Here is a 22,504-nt window from a genome sequence, read left to right on the forward strand (position 1 = left end):
GCTGTGAAGTCCTTGGTCCAGCTCAGAACTGTATGCATTTGTGTGGCAAGGAAGAGAAGGATCCTGCAGTTAAGCAGTGTGTGGAGCAGGTGAACAGAAGTGCTGCAGGGTACACTGTTGCTTATAAAGCTGCCAAGGGGTTGTTCCTCCCACAGTGGAAGGTATGGCTGGTCCCATGGGTATGTTTCCTCCCACCTATACTGGTGCCATCCTCCTATGTCCATAATCAGAGGCTGGCATCTCCTCCCACACCAATCAATCTCTCATAGGGCACCTCTGTCTTTGGGTGTATCATGAGTATGTGAAAGAACCTTGAATTCTCCCTCTTGGTTTGTACTCTTTTCTTGGTGCTATGGTGGGGAACTAGTGGCCCAGAACATGGCTGTGCTTCTGTAGCACCAATCTTAAGAAGTATCTGCTGCCTTTCACTAACCACAGCAGCAGTGCCTCAATTCTTATTGCTGATCCATGGGTTTGTATTTCTGAAGGCTTTTTGTCTTTGAAACTAGATGCTGCTGCACTGTTTGCTTTGTCCCTTTTCCTTCCAAAAAGTCCTGGCTCTATTCCCCCATTTCTCCCTTGTTTTTCTTCTGCTCTTCCTCTGCCCCTCTCCAATCTGTCTCACTTTTTTCAGAGACTCCAACTCTCACTCAGCCAAGGCGGGGATTTTATCTTAGTGTTCAACCCCCTCACTATACCGTGTGATCACTTGCAGCACAGACATATGTGGCTGCATCTTTGGATGTCACATTCTTGATGGTCATCACAGAATGTTCATTATGATTTCTGTTTATCTCAAACTTGGCCTCATTGTAACCTTCCTCATAGGAGTTCTGCATCCATGGAGAAGTACTGGCTACTAAATTCAGACCATTTCTTGGAGTCTGCTGATACCACAACATATAGGCAAGTGTAGTATAATTCTGGTAGCAGGAGATGTCCACAGTCTCTCCAGCTCTGTTAAGGATTTCTGCTGGCCACTGCGTGATGAGGCTTCCAACACCAGCACCTGCATGAGTGAGAGAGAAAAAGAGAAAGGGAGGAGAAGAAGTACAGATGATGGCCAAAACGGGTCCTCTACCTCACACCAGCTCTGCATGGCTTGGATGAGAGCTGTGCTGCAGATGGATCTGTTGCCTCTCACCAGGTAAAAGAGCAAGCAAAAGAGTCAGCATGGCCTGTCAGCTGTCCCAGAACAGTGTGTTACTGCTCACTGTCAGTTAAGAGAGAAGAAGCTAGAGAGACTGATGCCCCTCCCCTTGTTCTGATCTTTCCATCAAGCTTGGGCAGAGAAGAGAGAAGAGACAGTCCACCTTTGATACCCTCTTTGGTGAGCCATTAAAAGCAAAGCTAAGTATTCATGTGACTGTAAGTTTTGCTTTAGCCTTTCCACAAGACAGGTAGTGTTCTGAGCTCTTGACAAAAATGTGGGATTTCTTGCAGACCGGTAAGTTGCTGGCTGAATGTTGTACTGTCTGTCATTCCATCATCATGCATGTCTGCATATTGGATCTGTCAGCCATGAACCTGGGAATATTGGCCTCATAAATGATTTTTTGACTCATTTGCACCTGTGTATAGAACTTAGGCAATCTTTCCAGAAGGGTTTATTCCAGTAAATGTAAACATATATTGTTTCAGTCTGGAGAGACATTCTTAATACCTGAAAGGTGATACCTCATAACTCAGAACTTATGTTAGACAGAAGCAAAGATGATAGACCAAGATAGTGGAGGCACAAAGATCGTGTTTAATCATATCCTAATTTCTTCAGTTTTCCAGTGAGGGAAGCATGTTCCCTGCAGTTTAATCCTCCTGAGAGCTCTAATTTACTTTCTAATTGCAAAAACAAGGCATCTCTGCCAGCTTTTTTTTCTGAAAGCAAAAACTGTGGTTAGACATTAGCCTCAACAACAGCCTGTTTCTTCTAGTCTGCCAAGGACAAGCCTTGCCTTAACCTATACCACTCTATTATTTTCTGAATATGTAAGGTTCAAAAAACTTATATTATTGTAGCTGATTCTTTTCTCACTAGTACTCTGAATGAAATATACATATTTAGTTTCAATTATCTTTTTCAGTAATCCTGATGTTGCATCTTCCAAACAATAAGGAATATTACTGAGGTTTTCTCTTTTTCTTCCCACTTTGTTGATATCCCCCCTCCCATATTTGCCTGAAGCTCTAGAGAGATTCATATCTTCCCTTGACCTTTATGTATTTGTAGAAAAGGCATGTTCTGTCTGTGAGCCTAGTGATATTGTACTTTGTCTGGGCCTAAGGCTGAGCTCCTAGGGTCATACCAGAATTCAGAGCAGTGTGGATCTCACAAATTTTGGTAGTGAATGTTTCCTGTCTCACTTTTTCAATCCTGCTTTTTTAAGAAGTTAACACAAATTACCTGAGAAGCTATAGCTTCTTCCCAGACAGGAAAGAAAATATATTCTCTATGATGTGTAAAAGTTTTGTATGATGTCCAGTGTCATGGACACTTAGCATATGAGAAGTAGGGTTTTGACCATGGCTCCTGTTCAGTCCCTGCCAGTTCTTGCCACTGCAGGTTTCCTCAGGAGAAATTATTCCTTACCTGTGCTCCAGCAAGGTTGAGCCCTGTGCTGGGTGTATTATAGTTTCAGTGACTTGTCAAGGAATTGTAGACAATACAGAATTTTTTTTTTAATTACCTTCCATATCTTTTACATTTTTCTTTGAATTTTTGTGCTGCTTTCAAAGTCAGTACAGCAGTTAGCAAATAAGCTTGACTAAATTTAATATGCCTTTATATTCTTTTATTGTTTTAACACGGATTATCCTTTAATGCATATTTTTAGCATTTACTCACTACAACCTGTTCTTCTTTATCTTCCATGGAAGTCTTGTCTTGATTTTGCTTGTTCTCCATCTGAATTTACTGACATTTTGCCCTTTCACCTTGCTGCTAGGATGGAACTCCTTGAGACACTTCCATGGACCATGTTGAGACAGTTCCATGGGACACTGCTGCTTTGATGAATGTCCTAAAATGACCCCTACATGTCTTGTGCATGGAGATACTACAGGATTTTTAGTTTGATTATTGTCTGTCACGCTGGACCTGTTAAAAAAATTTTCTTCCAGTGGTAATCAGACCTCAAGTCCTGGAGGGAGAAACTATTTCAGCAACTTGATGGGAAATGAAACAGGCTATGGAGACTGTGGGAATTAATTCTAAGATTATGCTGTGTAGGGACTCTGAGACATGGCAAAATCATTTCAGTGCAGCTGGGCTGCACATTCTTCTGTAGTCACATGCATTAGAATTTACTACTCATTCCAGGATGAAGATTTTTATTCAGAGTAACTTCTGCATTTTAGGAAACCAAAAAATGTTTGCACACTCTTGGAAAGAAGGAAGTATCTGGAGGATGCAACTCAGGACCTCTAGTGTGTCTCTCAGGAATTACCTAACATGTTGCTGCCTTCTGGAGAGTAGCTAGCTTGACAGCCTTTTAGTTTTTCAGTTCAAAACATCTAATTCTTTCAGTTTATTTTCTGCTAAGATTAAAGAAGAAACAAGGAAAAACACAAAAGTACCAATATAAAAGCAGGTATGGCCGAGCTTCCCAAATCAGAACCTGAACTACTGTATTTGGGGAAGAACAGATGTAAGAAAATGGAGGAATAAAGTTATAAAAGGGTAAACAGGTTGCTGGCGAATATGCTTGTCTGGCTATGCCTTGTGCCTGCTTCATTCAGTGTATCCATGTCTTATGAAATTCCATTTCTAAGTATTTCCCTGAGGGAGGGACTGTCTATTCTGTCCACATGTGTTTTGTGTATGGAGGTCTAAGTGCTAGGAACTAGAGTCAGACCACAGGTACCAGCAACTGGAGAGACCAGAGTGAGTGAACTTAAGTGCCAGAAACTGGACTAGGGCCACAGGTAAGAGTGGCCATGTTCGTCATGCCAGCAGCTGGAGCAAAGGAGGGTATGTGAGTGTGTGTGATCACTAGTGAACATGAAGCCAGACTAGCTAACAAGTAAGTGAAGTGACCTGGGTTCCAGGTGTGTGTGTGTCTCTAATGGCAAGACCAGTGGGAAGTGGCAACTTGAGGGAGCAGGGGAGTCCCTGACATCTATTGGAGGGGGGTACAGAAAGTTTCTCTAGGGCCACTTGTTTGCAGACAATTCTTAGAGAAATCCTTCCTCCTCAGGCTTGTCATCCCAGATTCCTTGCCCAGTCAGACCTGTGCTGCTCCTTTCACTTCTTTCATCCCCAACCAGTACATTCTAATTCCATTTCTAATCCAGCTGTGTCTGCTTATCTGGTGCAAGTTCCCCTTCCTCATCTATTTTATTTCACTGTGCCAGCCTCACTGGCTGCCACCTCTAAACTCCTTCTCCAGCTTTTTTAGACCACCTGACTTTCCATCTCACCACCTTTACACTTTTTCCAGCCCCTCTTTGGCCTCCCTTTTCTTTCCCAAACTCTCCATCCCTTATTCTCACAGCAAAGGGGCAGTTTCTAAGTTTGGAGATGTTAAAATTGCTCAGTAAGGGCCCAGTTTACACAGGCTTAGGGTGCACAGACCCTTCAGGGGAGGTTTTTTTGGCTGCTCACTACAGATCATGTGCTAGATGAGGTGGATTAAATTAATACTTTAAAATCTGATCTCTCTCATCTGCTATGTCCTTTCAGGGTCCTTCCTTTCCTTTCTGGTCTAGCCATTTGCTGAAGATTCCTGGGACGCAGTCTGTTTCCCACCTCAAAGGCTGTGGCTGTATATCCACTTCTGGCTCCATGTGGGACCACTGTTATTCTCATGCGTTTCCTACCCTTCTCCCCAGTACCATGGTCTCTCCTTACTTTGTTATTCCCCCAGTGTGGAATGTGGCCACAGTCCTCCAGGATCCGTCCCTAGTTCCTGAGCTCAGGCACTCTGAAAGAAGACATAACTTTCCTTCTTCTGAAAAAGAGAACTTAACAAAAACCAGAATAGCAGCAGGGTAAACATAAATATGCAGCTAGTGCTGCCCCTGCCCCTCACGTTCCCATCCTTCCTTTCTTAATCAATCTTCTGCCATGCTTTACACTGCTATGAGGTCATGGGCCTTTTCCCCACCTGCTTGCTATTTTCTTCCTTTCCCTAGCAGCTAATCTATGTAACCTGCTAGATCCAGGTGGACTCAGTCCACCTGCCTCAGATGTCCCTGAGGAAGTGAAGGGGAAAGCTGATGATCATTGGTCAGGGCCATTGCCCATGACCTGATTGCTCTGCGCCTGTGGTCTCTGATCACTCTTAGACCTACCACCATAGCTGAAATGACCACTGTCAAAGCTGTCACAGTACCAGTGAGACAATAACTTCACCATTGGCAGGAGCAAAATGGGACTCCAGCCCACAAATGTTGGAACCTCCTCCCTAGGGACTTGTTCCTTCTCCTCCCTTTCTCAGTAAGAGGGCCAGGAGTAAAGAAAAGCAGGTACCTGGCTCAGAAGACTTCCTAGATGGTTGCACAGTTCCCTATCCCCTAGCCCAGCAGTTCTAGGGCACTGCTCCTAGCATACACACCCAAACCAGAACAGAAGGGAAGGTTCGGGAGGAGCTGGTATGAGGCTGCAGGAAACCCCTCTTGTGTATGGTGGTTGTCAGTCCCCAGCACATCTATCTGTACGGCTCTTTAAGACTTTTATTTATGCTATTATCTTCTTAAGAGGAGTGATAGGGCAGGAAGGTAGTGGCCAAGGAGCCAGGCAGTCATCAACATATCACTAGGCTGCAATGGTTTCTTTTATTTAATCAATGTAATTGCAAACCTTGGTGTAGACACTGAGATAACCTTTCAGAGCACACTCAGTTCCCTGTGACACGATTCCCTGGAGTTTTCCCATGCATACAGCTGGGCCACCTGAGTCACCCTGGAGAGAAAAATTTAGAAGCATGAGCTGATCTCACCTTGAAAGGTTTTGACCTGGTACAAAAAAATCCAGGGAATGCAAAATGAAGTGCCGCAAGTCCTGATCTGGGAGCACAGAAAGATAGCACCCCTTATTTGCTGACTCCCCTAATCCCAGCAATTCACTGCTACTTCACTCAGTGCCCAGCAGATGTAGCTGGACCTGCTAGTTTGGGTGAAGTCCATTCTGTACTGAAACCCTACTGGAAGGATACTGTGTCAGAACAGAAAACCTGGAGATGAGGAGGCCTAAGCACTCTGCCAAGCTCTGACATATGCTGTGCGCCTGAGGCACCCTCAAGTGTGTGACCCAGGGCTCTGTGCAGACATCAATGCTTACTTGGCATGAGTCTTTCCCACCATCCAGGAATCTTACACAGATCATGTTGCTGGTGATCTGGCCAGGGTAAGCCTCTTGGCACTTCTGGTTACTCAGAACTGGAGCTCTCAGTTACTGGAGAACCTTAGAGAAATTGGCTGCTGGGACAGCAGTGAAAATTAGGTTTTGTCTTGGGACTCAGCACTGTCAGTGAAGAGAGAAACCTGTAGATCTATATGTGAGAGCCATCCAGCAAAGCAGGGCAACCCCTTCACCTGCATGAGCAAATGCAAAGAGCATTGTTGATTGAGGCACACTGGCAGGACTGTTTGGGGAACATGCAGGCAGAACATGGAAAGGCTGCAAAGCAGGAGTGAAACATACAGGGATGTCATAAGCCTGGCAGTAAAGCAGGAGAAGAGTGACATGCAACATACACTGATACTCACAGCCACTGCTCAGTGTGTTTCCTCACCTTGAAAAAGGCACTTGGGACCCTCCTTGGCACGGGAGCTGGGCAGAGCTGTGGGTTGAATGTCAGCACTGTAGTCCATGGTGGTTGCCAGCTTGAAGAACATAATGTCATTACCAAGGCTTCTTGAATCATATCTAGGATGGTGAATGATTAATGCAGCACTCCTGACTAGTTCACTGTGTTCTTTGACATCAGTGTTGTACTCTCCCATCCTCACTTGTATATGCCTGCAAAATTGCCAGCAGAGAAGAGCAGCAATTAACCATGGGTAGAACAACTTGGTGCCACATGGGGACTGGCAGACACTTGGAACAGAGTAAGGGAGTGTTGCCCTAATCAAAGGTGCATGTGTCACAGAGCTCTAGGAGCTTTATGATTTCATGAAAGACAGAGTCTGGAGAGCCTTGCTAGTTGAGTATCCTGTCCAGTGGATCCCCAGCTGGCAACTGTGGAATTGGTGCCAGAATAGATGGATCACTTCAGACACTGAGAGCAATGCTTAGGGAAGGAAGATTAAATTTCCTGTTGCAGAAGAACATGATCCTTGATCTGTGCTCTCTCTGCAGAGGTATGCCCTAAAATTAGGACAAGAAAGATCCATGGAGAAAGTCTGGAGGAATGCAAATGTGCACAGAAAGGCATGTTAGGATGCACAGAAAAGGATGCCGAGAGTGCAGGTATGTTAGAAAGATCATGTAATGCAGAGAGACAGAAGGTAGTGTTTCTCCTTTGGTTTCAGATACACCATGTGCTGCCACCTTGGATTCTCTTCTTTTGGTAGGCATCATATTCCAAATCTGGTGACTTTGCAAGATTTGACTAGAATCCATATACACAACCCAATCCATACTTACGATTTCTAGCAGTGAGTAGCTGACAGGAACCACTGGTTGTTGGTGAGTGAACCACTGCAGAAATGATACCCAACATTCAAGGACACTGGTAGGGAACTGAATGCTCTGGGCAACTGTAGCATCCCACAATCTTGTCATCATCAGCGTCCCCAGGAAAAGCAACTGAGAGAAAGAGGACTGAGTTTCACAGCACCAGACCAGAATCCATTCTCTTGAAGTGTAGCAGTGGCCAATGAGCTACAGAGGAATTAGCAAGAGCTGAAAGAGTTTGAAACATCAGAAGTCTTCACAGCAACTCCTGAAATATCATCCTGAGTTTTTTCTGTGCTACTTTGAAACATGAGGCTTTGTCTTTACCACCCTGAGTCAGGAAGAGAACAGTAGAGCCTAGAAGCTGCCAAAGAACTTAACAAACGAAACATGTGCAGCCTTCACACTGACACCTTCACTTCCATGGCACCTTTGGAACAGGATGCAATAGCTGTGTCATGGTGGAAAGCACATGGTGCACATTTGTGTAGGTTGAGAAATGGAAAATGGCAAATGCAGTTGAGAGTGTCAGCAGAATTTTAATTTACTGGGGGGAAGCCAGGAGTGAGCAAGAGAGGAAGGAAGCCCTGTTAGTGAAGAAATCCGAGAGAACATGAAGGCTCAGCAGAGTTGGAGGCTGATGTTATAGCAGAATGTAAGAAAGAACGTGTAAGTTATCTGTTGAAACCACTAGAACAGTGGTCTCCAAACATTTTTCATTGTGCACCCCTATCAGTAAAATACTTTTGAGCACACACCCCGAGTATATGTATATTTAGTAATTGATAATTATATATGTGTAATACTGAAGTTCTAATGTTTTCTTCCCACATGCCAGTGGATCATCATGTGCACCCCCAGGGGTGCATGGACTCCCCTTTGGAGACCCCTGCACTGGAACATTGTAAACCAGGAACGTGTCTCTGACCATCGATTGGAGATGCAAAGAGCAGAAGATGCAAACCCCTTCCCCAGACACTCTCCTGGCTTCCAGCAACTGGGGACTTGATGATCCTAGGTCACATGGGGTGCCTTTCAACCAGCTCCTCCCAGGCAGGAGAGACTTGGGAAAAGAGAATCAATGGCACCTCCACCACCAAGCTCTGTGAGATGTACAAGGACTAGCTTGAGAAACTCCTCTGCTTTATGCTCCTGGGAAGCTTTATCTCTGTCAGCCTGCGGTCTCGCCAGGTTTCCTTTTCCCATGATCTTGCATCAGCCTGGACAAACCTATTTACTTTATCTGAGTCCAGTGGTGATACAGTTGACTGAAATACTTGAACTAGGAACATAGATTTCTAGAAATGCAAGCTGGCATTGCTTGTCCATTGATAATACCTAACACATCTGCCCTCCATTCACCAATCCTCCTCCTTCCTGTGTCCCTAGACCCACCAGCATCCTGCTGCAGCATCACTGCATTAAATGAGAAACTTGTCTGCAGCTGGAGATGTATCCCTGGAGTGTATTTTTTGAAAGACTGTGGAAAAAAACCTTATAATGGTCTGTTGAATGTTCAGCAGCATTGAGCAGAAGAGGGTATGTACATTTCAGGTAAGCATTCATAGTCTTAAAGAAAGGAAGGAGGGGCAGGAGGAGATGTTCCAATTTCAGCCTGAATGAAAGAAGTCTGTTCATCATTCACAGCTCTTACTGAAAGGCCTGAAGGACTGTTCTGAAGCAGTCTGTCTGCTGAATGACCTCCAAGTTGTGCATCACAAACACCCCATTTGCCTTCATTTGAGATCAGTTTGCTCTATGAGCTGCCCTGCTGGCATGCACTGTGGAGTTCTAGGCTTCATGGGAGCCTCTAGAAGGGGCCCTGAGAGGCACACAGGAGAATGAGAGGGGCTTGGGTGAGGTACGTTCGTTCACCAGATGTCTGCCATCATGGCCTTAGGAACACAAGAACCACAGGAACTATGACCCAGGACTTCTGCCGTGAGCTCTGGCAGTAGCCTGGGAAGGGGTCAATAGTTGATTTAAGCAAGTAGCATAGAGAGTCTCAGAGACACCTTTTTCTTCAAGGAGAAAGGAGCCAGCCCTATATGATGCCTTTCCTGCTGTTAAGAATAACTGATCAGTTAAAGATCAGAGTAGATTAAATAAGTAACAAGTGAAAACAAAAAAAGTACAAAGATAAAAGCAGGTATGGTTGAGCTTCCCCATTCAGATGCTGAATTACTGGATTTTCCTGACATTTGGGTGGATACTAAACCAAATATTAAACCCTGTGAAAAGAAGGAAAAGGAAGCTGTCCTTCATAGCCTAGGGGTTACCTAATAGGTTATTAGAGCTATATCTCAGGAAAAATACTGGTTTAAAATATCTGATGACAGCCTGTCTCTATGCCAATGGCATGTTTTGGACAAAGAAATAACAAATCCACAGGGACATCAAATTATACACTATTGTAGATTAGGAATTGTTCTTGCTCTGCTTAGTTAGGATGGGATTGGATAGCTTTGGTAATTTTTGCCATGCTTAGTCCTATTATGGATCTTTCCCTCCTCCACAGGAAGATTCTAGTCCTTATTTGTTTCTCAGGATAAAACATGTTTGTAAGAAAACTGTGCACTGATACCAGTTTAAAGCCCAAGACAAGTCATGCATCTCCCTGGAGGAGTCCCTGGCCTTGGACTTGCCCTTTAACATGAAAGAAAATTTCCACCTGGACAGTGCCACTGTGTGTGCCAGTCCTCCAGGGCTCTCAAAAAAAATTGATTAAGAAATGGAGTAGAAAGATTATTCCTATTTAGTCTCTCATGCCATTTCAGCATCTCAAAGCATATGATTTCTGTTCACAGTCACTTGAGGTTATCCCTTGTCTTTCAGGAGCTAACATGATGAAGTTGGCAGCTGCTTGGAAAATGATTTTTCATCAAATGCATCAAGCTTTAGCAAACTCAGCATCATGAGAGAAATTATCACTCTTTCAGAGAAGGATTTCAGAAGATCTCATGATTTGTGGTCACAGTATTTTTGTTCATATACATTACCTCCATAAACATCAATGTTATATTGAAATTCTTCTGTAGCAAAAATGAGTGTCTGTAGAACATTCCAATGCTAAATAAAAGACGTGGTTCAGTACTTGGGCCAATATTTTCATATAGATTAGGGGAAAGAAATTAGGAAAGGGAGAAATCTTTCAAAGAGAAATGTGGGTGTGCATTCCCACATTAAACTGTTTAACTTGGGAGGTGGGGGGGGGCACAGAATAGGTTTTTTGTACTCACTTATTGAAATTACTTTTGAATAATTTTATTTGGGAGAACACTGTGTTCTATATGATAAAACCAGACACACATATTAATCAAGAAAAGGAATTTGCTAAAATAAATTTAACAAACTTAACACTGAGAGGTTTTTTTTGTTTTGGTTTGGTTTGGGTTTTGTTGGTTTTCTTTTCCAAAATAAATGTATAGTATCTTACTGTCCATTACCTACAATATTCAGCATTTTTAATATGCATTTTTAAGAATTACACCATCAGCGCAGAGGAACCTCAAAGGGGTTTGAGGGCTGCTCTCAACAGATGCTGCGTGTAAGAATGAGACGGGCAAACAACTACACATCTTTCAAAGCCCAAACATATTTTTAAATTGAAGGCTGCACTCTGAAATAATTTTAGATAGCTTTCTATCTTAGGAAAGGTTTATGATTAACAGATATGTTATTTGTACTTTCTAGCAGTGCCTGTTAATGCCCACATTTGGATCTTCAAATTTTCCACTGTGTACTTTTTGTCTGCAGAAAACCTTGGACTAGAGATAAGGCCATTTCAAAAAATGTATTTCTAGCAGCTCAGGCTTCCAGTCCACCAGTCTGGGCTTGAGGCTGTGTCAAGATCATGAAGTACATACTGTTTGTCACCTTTGTTGGAGTGGCTGGTAAGTATATTTTTTCCTTCTATTTTTGTAATTTATAAGGAAGCTTATTTTCTGAGCAAATTTACAAGGTAGTCTATTGTGGGAAAGTGAAGTCCAGTTTCAACTTACAAAAGTTTTAAGGCAGAGCACTGTAACGTCTTCTGACTGCTGTCTGTTCATAATTGCTTGTGTCGCAAGATGGGGAATGAATGCCTTCACAGGTGTTCTTGACCCAGGAATACTGAAATGTGTCCATATGTTCAAAAAAAGACTGTCTTTCTCTTAAGGACTATGAGGTATAAAGATAACACCTCTGGCCCAGGAAGTCCTAAAGCTTCTCTAAATTTTTGGACTATGGGTGAGTGCTTCCCAACACTGCTACCATGAGTTTTTATGGAAGTAGAGCCTACAAGTGAGATGCTTCAGTCAGTCACAGAGGCACAAGATTCCTTACGCCAGATGTTGACATATGCCACTTCTTATCCCCCAGTTGCCTTCCCCATTGATGCTGCCGCTGATGATGATGATGACAAGATTGTGGGAGGCTACACCTGTGCGGTGAACTCTGTGCCCTATCAGGTGTCCCTGAATTCTGGGTATCACTTCTGTGGAGGTTCCCTCATCAACAGCCAGTGGGTAGTGTCAGCTGCTCACTGCTACAAGTCGTAAGTAGAAAAAAAAAAAATCCTTCCTAACCTGCTTCTTTGTTCCAGTTCACTAAGTTCCAGGAATTCTGAGCTGTGAGATCCAAATATGTAAGTGACTCCATTCTGACAGGAGACAGTCAAGGAGTAGGTGGCTCATTCAGGAAGCTGGGCTGATGCATCATAAGGGATTTTCCACTTCTGCAAAAGTTTCTGTGAATGCAGAGCACTTTCTGAAGTGACAATGTGATAATCTAGCAATGAATTACAGGCTGTGATTTCTTATAAATTGCATTAATCTTGCTAAAACGTAGTTACTGGACAACAGGAAGAGAAATAAGGTCAGGGTGATAGCGGTTTGCCTTTTGCCAGAATGTTTGTATAAAGCACTGTTAGATATTCAACTTGTCCCAGCTCAGCAAAATAAACCTGCAGAAATTCACCACCTGTAGTGGGATTGGGTAAGATCTCAGTGTGGATCCCCCGGACTTATTGCAGGACAAGACAGACAACCTGCATGGAAACAGCGACTACGGTAGCAATGTTGAAGCGAGTGCATGCAGTAACAGGGAGGTTCCCCATAACCTGTTGGTAGCAGTCACGTATACGCCACTCCTTCTCTTTTCCAGTCGCATCCAAGTGCAGCTCGGGAAACATAACCTGGCACTCACAGAATCGTCACAGCAGTTGATTAATTCAGCTAAAGTAATCCGCCACCCTGACTACAGCTCCAGAACACTGGACAATGATATTATGCTCATCAAACTTGCCAAACCAGCCCAGCTCAACCGCGCTGTCCAAACCATTCCTCTGCCTACCAGCTGCGTGGCCACAGGCACCACATGCCTAATCTCTGGCTGGGGCAACACACTCAGCAATGCCAGTGAGTACTCTGGGGAATGTACAGCATTGTGAGGGCCCGGGAGACACTCTAAGACCTCACAATTGGCTCCAAACAGTACAGGGTAAAGCACAGAGAAGTGCTGTGTGACAGGGCTTTTTGAGCAATCAGTCTGTGTAGGACAGTAACCATTTAACTGCCTTAAAGGCAAGCTTGTACAAGGTCCTTCCTCTTGTTCTGTGTTACGAACATGGAATCACTTAAGTCATCCATGTGCCGTTCATCAGCATGTTCACACTGCCATAAATTTTGTGGCCTGGCGCTATCAGCTGTGCAGTGCCAAGCACTAGCGATTTAACTAATGTCAATAGAGTTGTCGGTTCTCTGAGAACAAGATCAAGATCTGTGACTGTCAATCTAAAATTACTACAAGAGAGCTCCATGGTCAGAGATGTGGATGGTGACTGGTGTCTAATCCACTGGCAACAACAAAACCTGCACCAGAGGAGAGGATGGTTTTCCTGAGGCCCAGGTTCCCTCCAGTGTATGTGCTACAAGAGTAGCTCTTAGCTCCACACTTGCCAATTGATGATTTTCTAGGTATCAGAAAAATTAACATGGCTGCAGTGTAGAATGGTGGACCCATGGGTAGAACCTGTTCTATCTAAACAAAAGGAATCCATGCTGCGATTACTGTTCAGAGGAAAAATGATCACTGCTAAACCAGGATATTCAGTGATTACTTTTCTGCTAAGAAAGATCTTCTCCAGGCTCTGACATGAACTCAGAGATGTAATCAACCATCTCTCCCTCTTTTATTGTAGATGCATATCCAGACACGTTGCAGTGCCTGAAGGCTCCTGTACTCTCCTCAAGCGAGTGCACTAAAGCCTACCCTGGGGAAATTACCAAGAACATGATGTGTGTAGGATTCATGGAGGGAGGAAAAGACTCCTGCCAGGTAAAACATCTTCCTCTCCTTTCACATATGTTTCTCTCCTGCCTTTTGCCAGTAGAAGAGGCCATCATGTTAGAGAATCTGCTATACTCACTGCACTAGCACATCTGAATGCTGGTTTTTTGAACAGAGGAGGCTTAGGGTAAAAGTTGCTTATTGAGTGAGACTAGGTTTTTTCCCACTCAGTTAGTCATTGTCCCTTTTTTGAGTCAGCGAATACCTCTGCCCTATACCTCCACAAGCAGACTATGCCACCTCCTGCACCTTAGGCTATTGAAAATGGAGGAGTGCTGCACCAGAGAGTCAATATTAATCACAGTGACTTTAGAGCTTAGGATGCAAATGTTAGTTTTGGACTCACTGAAAATGAAATAGCCAGTATGCCAAGATCCAGGCAGTCTGGAAAATGAACACACTTGACAATTGCTCTGCATTTTACATGTGCCTAGCTTCATGGAAATATTTGGCAGAATAATGTTTAAGACACACGTATCCTAAGTGTCTGCCAAGGACTGCATCCATCAAAAATAGGGAGCTTACTCATCCTTAGTGGTGGTGCCCTTGGGGATAAAGTAAAGCACAGTAGCATCAGGTGTAGAGTGGTAATCAGAAATTACCTTTGTAGAACTTCTGTGTAGAAAAAGCCCAATGGAGCTCCCTCGAATGTCAGTGATTTCTGGGATCTCTGGCTCACCACTTATGCTGATACCATTTGCTGAATATCTGTTTTCTTTATGTGCACAGGGGGATTCCGGTGGTCCAGTAGTCTGCAATGGGCAGCTCCAGGGCATTGTTTCCTGGGGTATTGGATGTGCGCAGAAAGGCTATCCCGGGGTTTACACTAAGGTTTGCAATTATGTCTCCTGGATCAAAGCAACTATGTCTGCCAACTGAGACACTCTCGTTCTATGTGACCCACTTTTTCTCCTCATCATTTCTTTTGTTTTGGGACTGGGCATACAAAAATTATCAAAAAATAAAGACTTTCAGGCACCCTTTCTTTGTGCAGCGCTTCTCTGGGAACTTCCATAGGCTACGGTATGGAGGACAAAGGCAAGGAATGTCACTCTGGAGAAAATATTTAATATTTGTAGTGCTCTCAACTAGCAGGATCTTGGAACAATTTGCAGACTTATCTTCAGGTGTCTTTCAGTCAGTTACATGCAGCCATTTCTGGAGCAGAACACCTTTTCTGTTTATCAGCATATGCTCAGGTGCTACAAAACTACCTAAACCAGCCGAGAGAGTACACTGAATCACACAGGCAGCATACTCCTACTGTAGAAAACAGCAGGCAGCAACACAAATGCTCCCCAGCCCCCTGCTCCCACCCCCAACAATATGACTTAACATTCCCTGGTGGAACCTCCCTGAAAGCTCTACTTGGGGAATGAAACAACCTCTTGCTAGGACTTGTTCTCTTCATGTACCAGTGCCACTGGGGCTGCTGTCTATACCTTTTTGCTAGGTTAACTGGTCATGCTGGGCTTGCTTAGTTTTCCTGGAAGAGTCAAAAGGTCAGAGATGTTCCTGGGTTCTGATTTTATCTCCTTCTAACCCCAACTGGCACTGGAGTTGGAAGTCCATGAAAAAGCTGCCAAAGTTGCCAAAAGGCTGTATAGCTGTCTTCTGAAAAACAAAAGGGAAATAGAGAGTTGGAGTAAAATAAAAAGATAGAAAAAGCAGAACATAGGTGAAGTGGGGTGAAAATTAAAAGAAATCTGACACTGGAGGAAAGGGAGGGAGAGGAGAAGAGCAGGGCATGAAGGAACAAGTGCCATTTGCCTACAAAGAGGTTTGTGCCTGGCGCTCTCAGATGCATTGTCACTGAGATACCTCCTAGGAGAGTAAGAGGTGTCTGTGTCATTGAGATAGGCACAATATACAAACAGGATCAGACCTTAGCTTTGCGTCCCGTTGCTCTGGAAGCACTTGTTGAATTCCTTCTCTGTGTATACCCATTACCAGAAAAAATCCCTGAGCTGTAGCCTGGCATCCTTCCCTTCAGCCTATTTTGACCAGGGGACAGAGTTCTTATCCAGGAGCAGTTGAAAGTCACAGGCTCTCCCTCCCTGACCACTGTGAGTGGAGGGTGGTTGATATCTTTGCCTGGTATGTTAGGAGAAAGAAGAAAAAGTTGGAGGACAGAGGAGAGGATGCAATGAAAAGATGACAAGATGAAAATGGGGGGAAAGAAATACTTCTATTGTCAGGCAGAGTGCATTCTCAAATGTGACAGACAGGGATGTTGAGAAGAGTAGTCTGGAAACAGTCCCAGTCCTCTGTCACTATCCCCCCATGTGTAAAGGTCTCCAGTCAGTAAAGAAGAAATTGCATTTTCCAGATTATAGGCAATTCTTGATTTTCAGATTGCTGGAATATCCTCACAGGATCTCCACTCTTACATGGCTTACATGGCCCTCTTACAAGCTCTGTTGCCTCTGGGTTCCTCACAGGTGAAAGATATGCTGGAGAAAGCTATGTGTGCTAACAGACTTCCAGGCTTGCACGGAAACGTCTCCTGTGCGCGAAGTGCCATCTGGACCAATGCATAGGATCTGCTCCTGTGGGTTTTGATGCTCATACTTGCCTGTAGCTCCCTGGATGGCTGAAAGCAAATATGTGAGCTGGGGGAAAGAACTTGTGTCACTGCTCACCATTTTGTCCCTGCGGGAAGGGCAGGTGATCCGTGGCATTGTATGAATGAGGGAAGGGGGAGCAGGGAGGAATGGAGGAGGAGAGAAGGTGGTGTTTTGCGAGGAGGTCAGAAGGAGGCAGGGCATTGAAGCAGAGACTTTGGATCTGCCATGTGGAAGAGGGAGCAGGGAGGCTAGCAGAGCCAAAGGTATGGTGGCTTATTGCTACAGAGCACCCTGTGGCTTGGGGCTCCTCACCTACAGGGCCGTGCTCCATCCCCAGATACCATCGAGACGTGGGCTACATCGCATACATCAGAGCATTCAGGTCCCAGGGTCGCTGTGGGAGCACTTGACTCAGTGACCACCTGTGGAAAACCATGAGAACAGTGAAGTTTCCAGCTGTTCCCTTTTGCTGTGATTGTGCTTTATAAAACCCTTGCCCAGGTGATGCTGTGTGGTGTGTGATGCTAGTGGGGCACTTCCCATCAGGTTTAGTAGGACAAGCTCTTCTCCTGGGTGGCTCGAAGCAACAGGTAGCAGCGTGACTCGGGGACCCTGGTGCACAGCAGCATGCCCGTTCCGCAGAGTTTGGAGGGGCCAAGGGATGAGCACGCACATGGAAGTGCTCAGTGGCATGGTCCTGCTGGCACTCTGGAACTCAGAGCCCCTCGCACACGGCAGCGTGCTGAACCCCAGGTTACCAGCGAGGCACCTGTACTCTTGGAAACTGCAGTGTGAGCAATCGCAGGAGACCCTTGAAGCTCATAGACACATAAGCACAGGCAGGAGTGCTCAGTTCTGGGATCCCGTGCCAGGTTCATCTTCAGGTTGGCCTTGGCTTTTCAGCTGGTGGAGAAGGAAAGGGCTGTGTGAACTATTCCACATCCTGCTTAGCCATGAGTTAGTGTAACAGGCTAAAAGGGAGAAGTGGAAGAGGATGAAGGGGACAGGAGGGGGACAGAAGTGAGAGAGGACAGAGCAGAAAGGGGAAGGGGACAGAGAGAAAGAGAGTAGAGGAGGAAGGGGAGAGGCAGTCTATGGATGGCAGAGAAATGAGGCAAGGCAGTGAGTAAAAGAAGAAAGGAGGGTCAAAAAGTGATTCAGAGATGGGAAAGAACAGGAAGGAAATTGGAGACCAGGTAGAAGACAGATGGATGATACCACCACTTTCCTTAAGTAGGCAGAGCTGGAGGGCAGGAGGAATAAATGGGGTGTTGTCAAATGCAGGGCTGTGTGTGTGTGCTGGGGGCAGATCCCTGTATGCATGGAAAGGTTTGTGCTATGCTGCTCCAGCTTTTGCATCACTGTGGGTCTTGCTCAGCACAGAAATATGTGCCTGAGTCATTGAGTAGGGCATGAGCTATCTTCACAGATAAGTGGTTGCCCTTAGTGCCATTACTCTGGAAGTGGTTTCTGAATTCCTTCTCAAACTCTGCCACACCACCTTCCACTGAGTATACAACCAACTGCAGAGTGGCATCCTTCCCCATGGGCAGCTTGTACCAGTACATGGTGTAGATTTCATTTCCCTTTCGGGAACAGCTGAGAGTCACAGAGTCTCCCACTTGGACAACTGTGTCTGGCGATTGCTGAAGGGCCTGGCCTGGAAAGAGAAGGGAAGACATGTGAGGAGTGAAACGCACTGAAGAGGACACAAAAACACATCCCTGAAGTATGATGTGGGGTGGGGTGGGGCGTCATAAGGATGTCGGCAAGCTATGGGACACTGTCCCATTTCTCTGAGAGACACGTAGGAGAAAAAAAACCCACAAAGCAGCTTCAAATACAATTGCAAATTTGTTACGAAAAATAATGACTTCAGTACTCTCAATCGAAGTACTAAAATGGGACAGAAAAAAATCCATTTGTAGATCTGTAGAGTTTTTGGAGTTAAGAGGCTGAGGAAAAGCTCACCTCGTTCACTGCCTACCCTCCCACTGGAAGCCTTGGGGAATGGGGCACTGCCAACAGCTGGGCACACAGCTGAGGCAGCAGCAGCAGCAGCTCCAGTGCAGCTGTTCAAGCGGAAGGGAAGCTCACTTACCTACAGGGGCCAGGATGGCCACAAGGAACCAGTGGAGAACCATGGAGAAAGGCCACCTCCTTCCAGCAACCTGCCCGAGAGATGTGCGAAGAGGAAAGGTTGAGACAGGAAGAGACACGTCTCTTTGCGGCTGGGCAGGGCAGTGAGAGGGAGCCTGAGATGCGAGAAGCCAGTTGGCTGGCTGGGAACAGTGGGGAATGACACCTGCATGCAGGCGTGAGGTGCGTGTACCCTGCTCCACTGACTTCCTGCCATGTGTGAGTATGTGTGTGGGAGATAAATGTTATCACAGGAGCATGATGGTGCTCTGTGGCAGCCTGAGTGTGTGCACGGCACAGGGATGCACAAAGGGGCACCAAATGAAGGGAAGAGAAAGAGAGCTCAGGAGTGCACGTTTGTGTCTGTGCTCCTCAGCTGAGCCTCCTCTCTAGACACCCTCGCACCCGCAGACTCCCAACCCTGCGAGCTGCAATGTGGAATCTCCTCTGCTTCTCCCAGTGCTGCTCGTCACGTTGCCCAGGTATGGGAAAGGCTGCTGACGTGTCATCCTGGTGTCTGTTGTAGCATGACAGAGAGGAGCTCTCTAACTGTTCTCCTCTTCCTCCAAAGGGAGATCTCAAGCAGAGGAAAGGCTGCTTTTGGCTCTGCACTGGGACTGCCTCTCGGGAGACTGCACCACAGAGTGATTTCTGAGAAGGGTATTCACCGTGAGATATGCTGGTACAGACTTACCTTCTCCATGCCAGAGAAGAGCTGATACTCTCCTTTTTGTACCATTCTGCAAAGGAGCAGCAGGATCAGGATGGACAGAAGAAAATCCTGTCTTCCTCTCTACATGGGGCACAGCCTTGTTCACTAACTCAAGGCTGTGGGAAATCACTGCAGGCAGGAAGTGTGGCTTGCTGTCTGTGTACACTGTCACTCTCTGTCTGTCTACACTGACACTCTCTGTCTGTCAGAGGCCTGACAGAGCCTCTGCAGGTCTGTGCCATGCTGTGGGCATAGCAATGCACGCAGTGGAAGGCCGGCCCATACCAGAGAGCGCACGATCCAGCTGCTCAAGGGTGTCATGGGCTTTGCAGTGAAGGTGTTCCTCTGTGTCCTTCCAGCAGAAGGGTGCAGCAACGCCTCCAGCTCCCAGGCCCTCTGTTGCAGGTCCAAGTGTGTCCCGTTGCATTCATTTCCACGAACTGCCTACGGGAGATTCAGGCATGACCCCGGATTCCTCAGAAGGAAAGGGAGAAACGAACAAAGACGGTGGGCTAAATTGTGCAGGCAACAGGAAGAAACCCCCCACACACACTCCCAGCACTCCAGCTGAGAGGAGGCTGTGCCTGATGTGTCCATGGGAGGGGTCTCCATTTCCCATGGGGTTCCCTGGGATGTGCAGGTGGCAGGGCAGCGCATTGGGAGCCTTGCAGAACACGTGGTGTTCGAGGAGTTAGTGATCTCAAACAGGCCATGCCTGCTCTGTTGGGCCTTGTGCTTAGGGCTTGAGAAGCCCACATGTTAACTAACATGAGAAGCTGCAGTGTGGGAACCTGCCCCACGCCTGCTTGTGCCGCACACTGAGGTGTGTTATGACAGAGATAACACTCTAACCAGTCAGGAAACTTTCAGTTAGCTGCACAGCTTGTTAACAATCTGTGATTTATGTGATATTGTGGGGAAAGGTAAACTCTAGGTGGATCAAGGGGTGGAAGGTAGCGATCCTGACCTGGAGACCACTGCACATGGAGGAGTTAGTGGTCCACATAACAGCTCACCCGAGTAGGCGCAGGCCTGTGCTGTGCTGCACGTATCCCTTGGCTGCAGAATAACCTCAAATAGGTCGTTGTAACACAGGAGCATGTGGGCAGCTCCCGCTTGGTACTGCTATTACACCCCCTGCCTGGCCTTGCCTGTATCTAAAGGGGCACCAAGAACTTCTCACACAAACATCCTTTCTGTTTGACAGTGAGAAGGATGAGCAGGGTTGGCTGGAGTCAGAGGAAGCCTGTGGAGTGCAGACTGAAGACAGACAGAAGAAGGTGGGGAGAGAAAGGAAGGCAGAGAGGGGAAGAAGCATTGACGGAAGGGAATATAATGGGAATGAGAGTTAAACGAAGAGGGAGGCAAGGAGGAGTGGGGTGGCAAGGAGAGAAAGCAGGGCGAATAAACTCACAGAGTCTGAGAAGAGGAGGAAGGGAAGGCTAGGAAGCAGAGGAGGTAATGAGTGGAAAGGGATCATCCTGCCTTGTGCAGCACCAACAAGGAGGAAAGCAGGTCCCTTTTGTGCAGGAGGAGTTTTGCGCTCAGCTCCCTCAGCAGCCTAGCCACTGTGTTTCACTCTCAGCACAGTAATACATGCCCGAGTCATTGAGAAAGGCACGCTCTATCAAGAGGGTCATGCTGTCTCCTTGTATCTCACTGCTGCTGAAACGGCTGCGGAATTCCTCCTCAACGTTTGCTTTAATACCTTCTGTTGCAGAAGCCACTAGGATCAGCCTGGAGTCCTTCCCCAAAGGCAGCTTGTACCAGTACATATCTGTGTTGGAGGATTTCTTCTCAGAACAGCTCAGATTTATGGACTGGCCTTGTCGTATCACCGTGTCTGGGGACTGTTCCAGAGCCAACACTGGAAGGGAAAAGGAGGAGCGTTGAGGAAGAGGAAAAATGGAAAAACGTGAACTAGGCACCATGGGTTGGTAGAGAAGAGGATGAGAAGGAACAGGACGGGCTAGGGAGCAGTGGAAGGGATGGGACAGCTCTTCAGATCAGCGGGTGAGTTTCCAGTCTCTCTCCAATAGGCAAGAAACATTCCTGGGCAGTTTGTGTCCAAAAAAGGAACCATCTGGGGGCTGTGCACAGGAGAAAAAATAGACAGCCATTGCAGGGGATTCAGGGATTCCTGCCCACCTCATTCATTGCCCATCCTTGGCTCAGGAAGCCTCGGGGAATGGAGCACTGTCAGCAGCTGGGTACGCAGCTGGGACAGCAGCAGTGGAATCTTTGTAGGTGCTCAGGGGTGAGCTGAGTTCACTTACCCACAGGGGCCAGCATGGCCACAAAGAACCAGCAGGGAACCATGGGGAAAAAGGCCCTGTCCTTTCAGGGACCTGCCTTTTGTAGCTGCCCAGAGATGTGTGAAGAGGAAGCACTGAATGAGGAGGAGACATATCGGGGTTGGGCAGGACATGAAATGTGAGAAAGGATTGGCTGGCTGGGAACACTGGGGAATGACGCACACAATCACAGGAAAGTATAAAGGCTGCAGAGATGCGGGAGGGTAGAAGGGGGTTGCATGGACAGGACTATGCTGAGGCTGCATGTGAGTCTGAGTGTGTGCAAGGCAGAGGAATGCTGAGAGGTCCCCTTCTTCTGAAGTCCTTGAGAGCTGGAGGGATGAGGGATGAAGGACACACCCAGGCCCCTTGCATTTTCCCATGCATTTTACCTCTCTCCCCCAGCCATGGCTGGTTCTCTGGGTTTTTTTCCCCTGGCTGTGTGAGAGTTCTTTTTCTCTGTGCAGTACTGTGAACACAGCAATTAACGTCAGTGAGAGGCAGGACCGGGAAAGACATCACAACAGCCCAAGTGTTCCACCTGCTGAGGGCTCTCATGGGCTTTGCAGTGAAGCTCTTCCCCCATCCCTTTCTCTGAATAGCAAAGCAGTGCCTGCAGCTTCCAGCCGCTCTCCTGCAGGGAACTGTTTCTCCCAGTGCACATAGTTTCTCTTACTCTCTGCAGCAGAGTTGGGAATGTCTGTGAACATCACAAAGGAAAAAGAGCGGGATGGGGGTCTCGGCTACCCCATGCTATCCCTAGCCGTAACACCTCTCATCCTGGGACTAGGAGGGGCAGGAGCCCCTTTCCTAGCTGCTTTCCGCAGCCCTCTGTCCTCCAGAGAGG

At 46.4% G+C, this 22,504-nt stretch overlaps 1 protein-coding gene and 1 gene segment (V, D, J or C); one reads left to right on the forward strand and one right to left on the reverse strand.

The window, feature by feature from the left end:
* The window catches only part of LOC142033974 (trypsin I-P1-like), a 53,934-nt gene extending 39,017 nt beyond the window's left edge, over positions 1–14,917 (forward strand). The window contains exons 7-13 of one of the 4 annotated variants that reach the window (XM_075034667.1): positions 829–1,147; positions 7,298–7,408; positions 8,454–11,508; positions 11,978–12,152; positions 12,761–13,014; positions 13,797–13,933; positions 14,675–14,917. In XM_075034667.1, coding sequence (XP_074890768.1) covers positions 11,469–11,508; positions 11,978–12,152; positions 12,761–13,014; positions 13,797–13,933; positions 14,675–14,824 — 756 coding nt within the window. In that variant the 5' untranslated portion in view covers positions 829–1,147; positions 7,298–7,408; positions 8,454–11,468 and the 3' untranslated portion in view covers positions 14,825–14,917. Of the gene's footprint in view, positions 1–828; positions 1,148–7,297; positions 8,285–8,453; positions 11,509–11,594; positions 12,153–12,760; positions 13,015–13,796; positions 13,934–14,674 lie in introns of those variants that run through there. The other 3 variants (XM_075034668.1, XM_075034669.1, XM_075034666.1) reach the window with 3 other exon arrangements.
* The window catches only part of LOC142033975 (T cell receptor beta constant 2-like), a 38,596-nt gene extending 16,914 nt beyond the window's left edge, over positions 1–21,682 (reverse strand). The window contains 3 exon segments of the C gene segment in view: positions 6,370–6,375; positions 17,875–18,172; positions 21,640–21,682. Coding sequence covers positions 6,370–6,375; positions 17,875–18,172; positions 21,640–21,682 — 347 coding nt within the window.
* Between the last annotated feature and the right edge of the window lie 822 nt (positions 21,683–22,504).

The sequence above is a fragment of the Buteo buteo genome, chromosome 8 (assembly GCF_964188355.1).
Source record: "Buteo buteo chromosome 8, bButBut1.hap1.1, whole genome shotgun sequence".
In the NCBI taxonomy this organism is placed as follows: domain Eukaryota; kingdom Metazoa; phylum Chordata; class Aves; order Accipitriformes; family Accipitridae; genus Buteo; species Buteo buteo.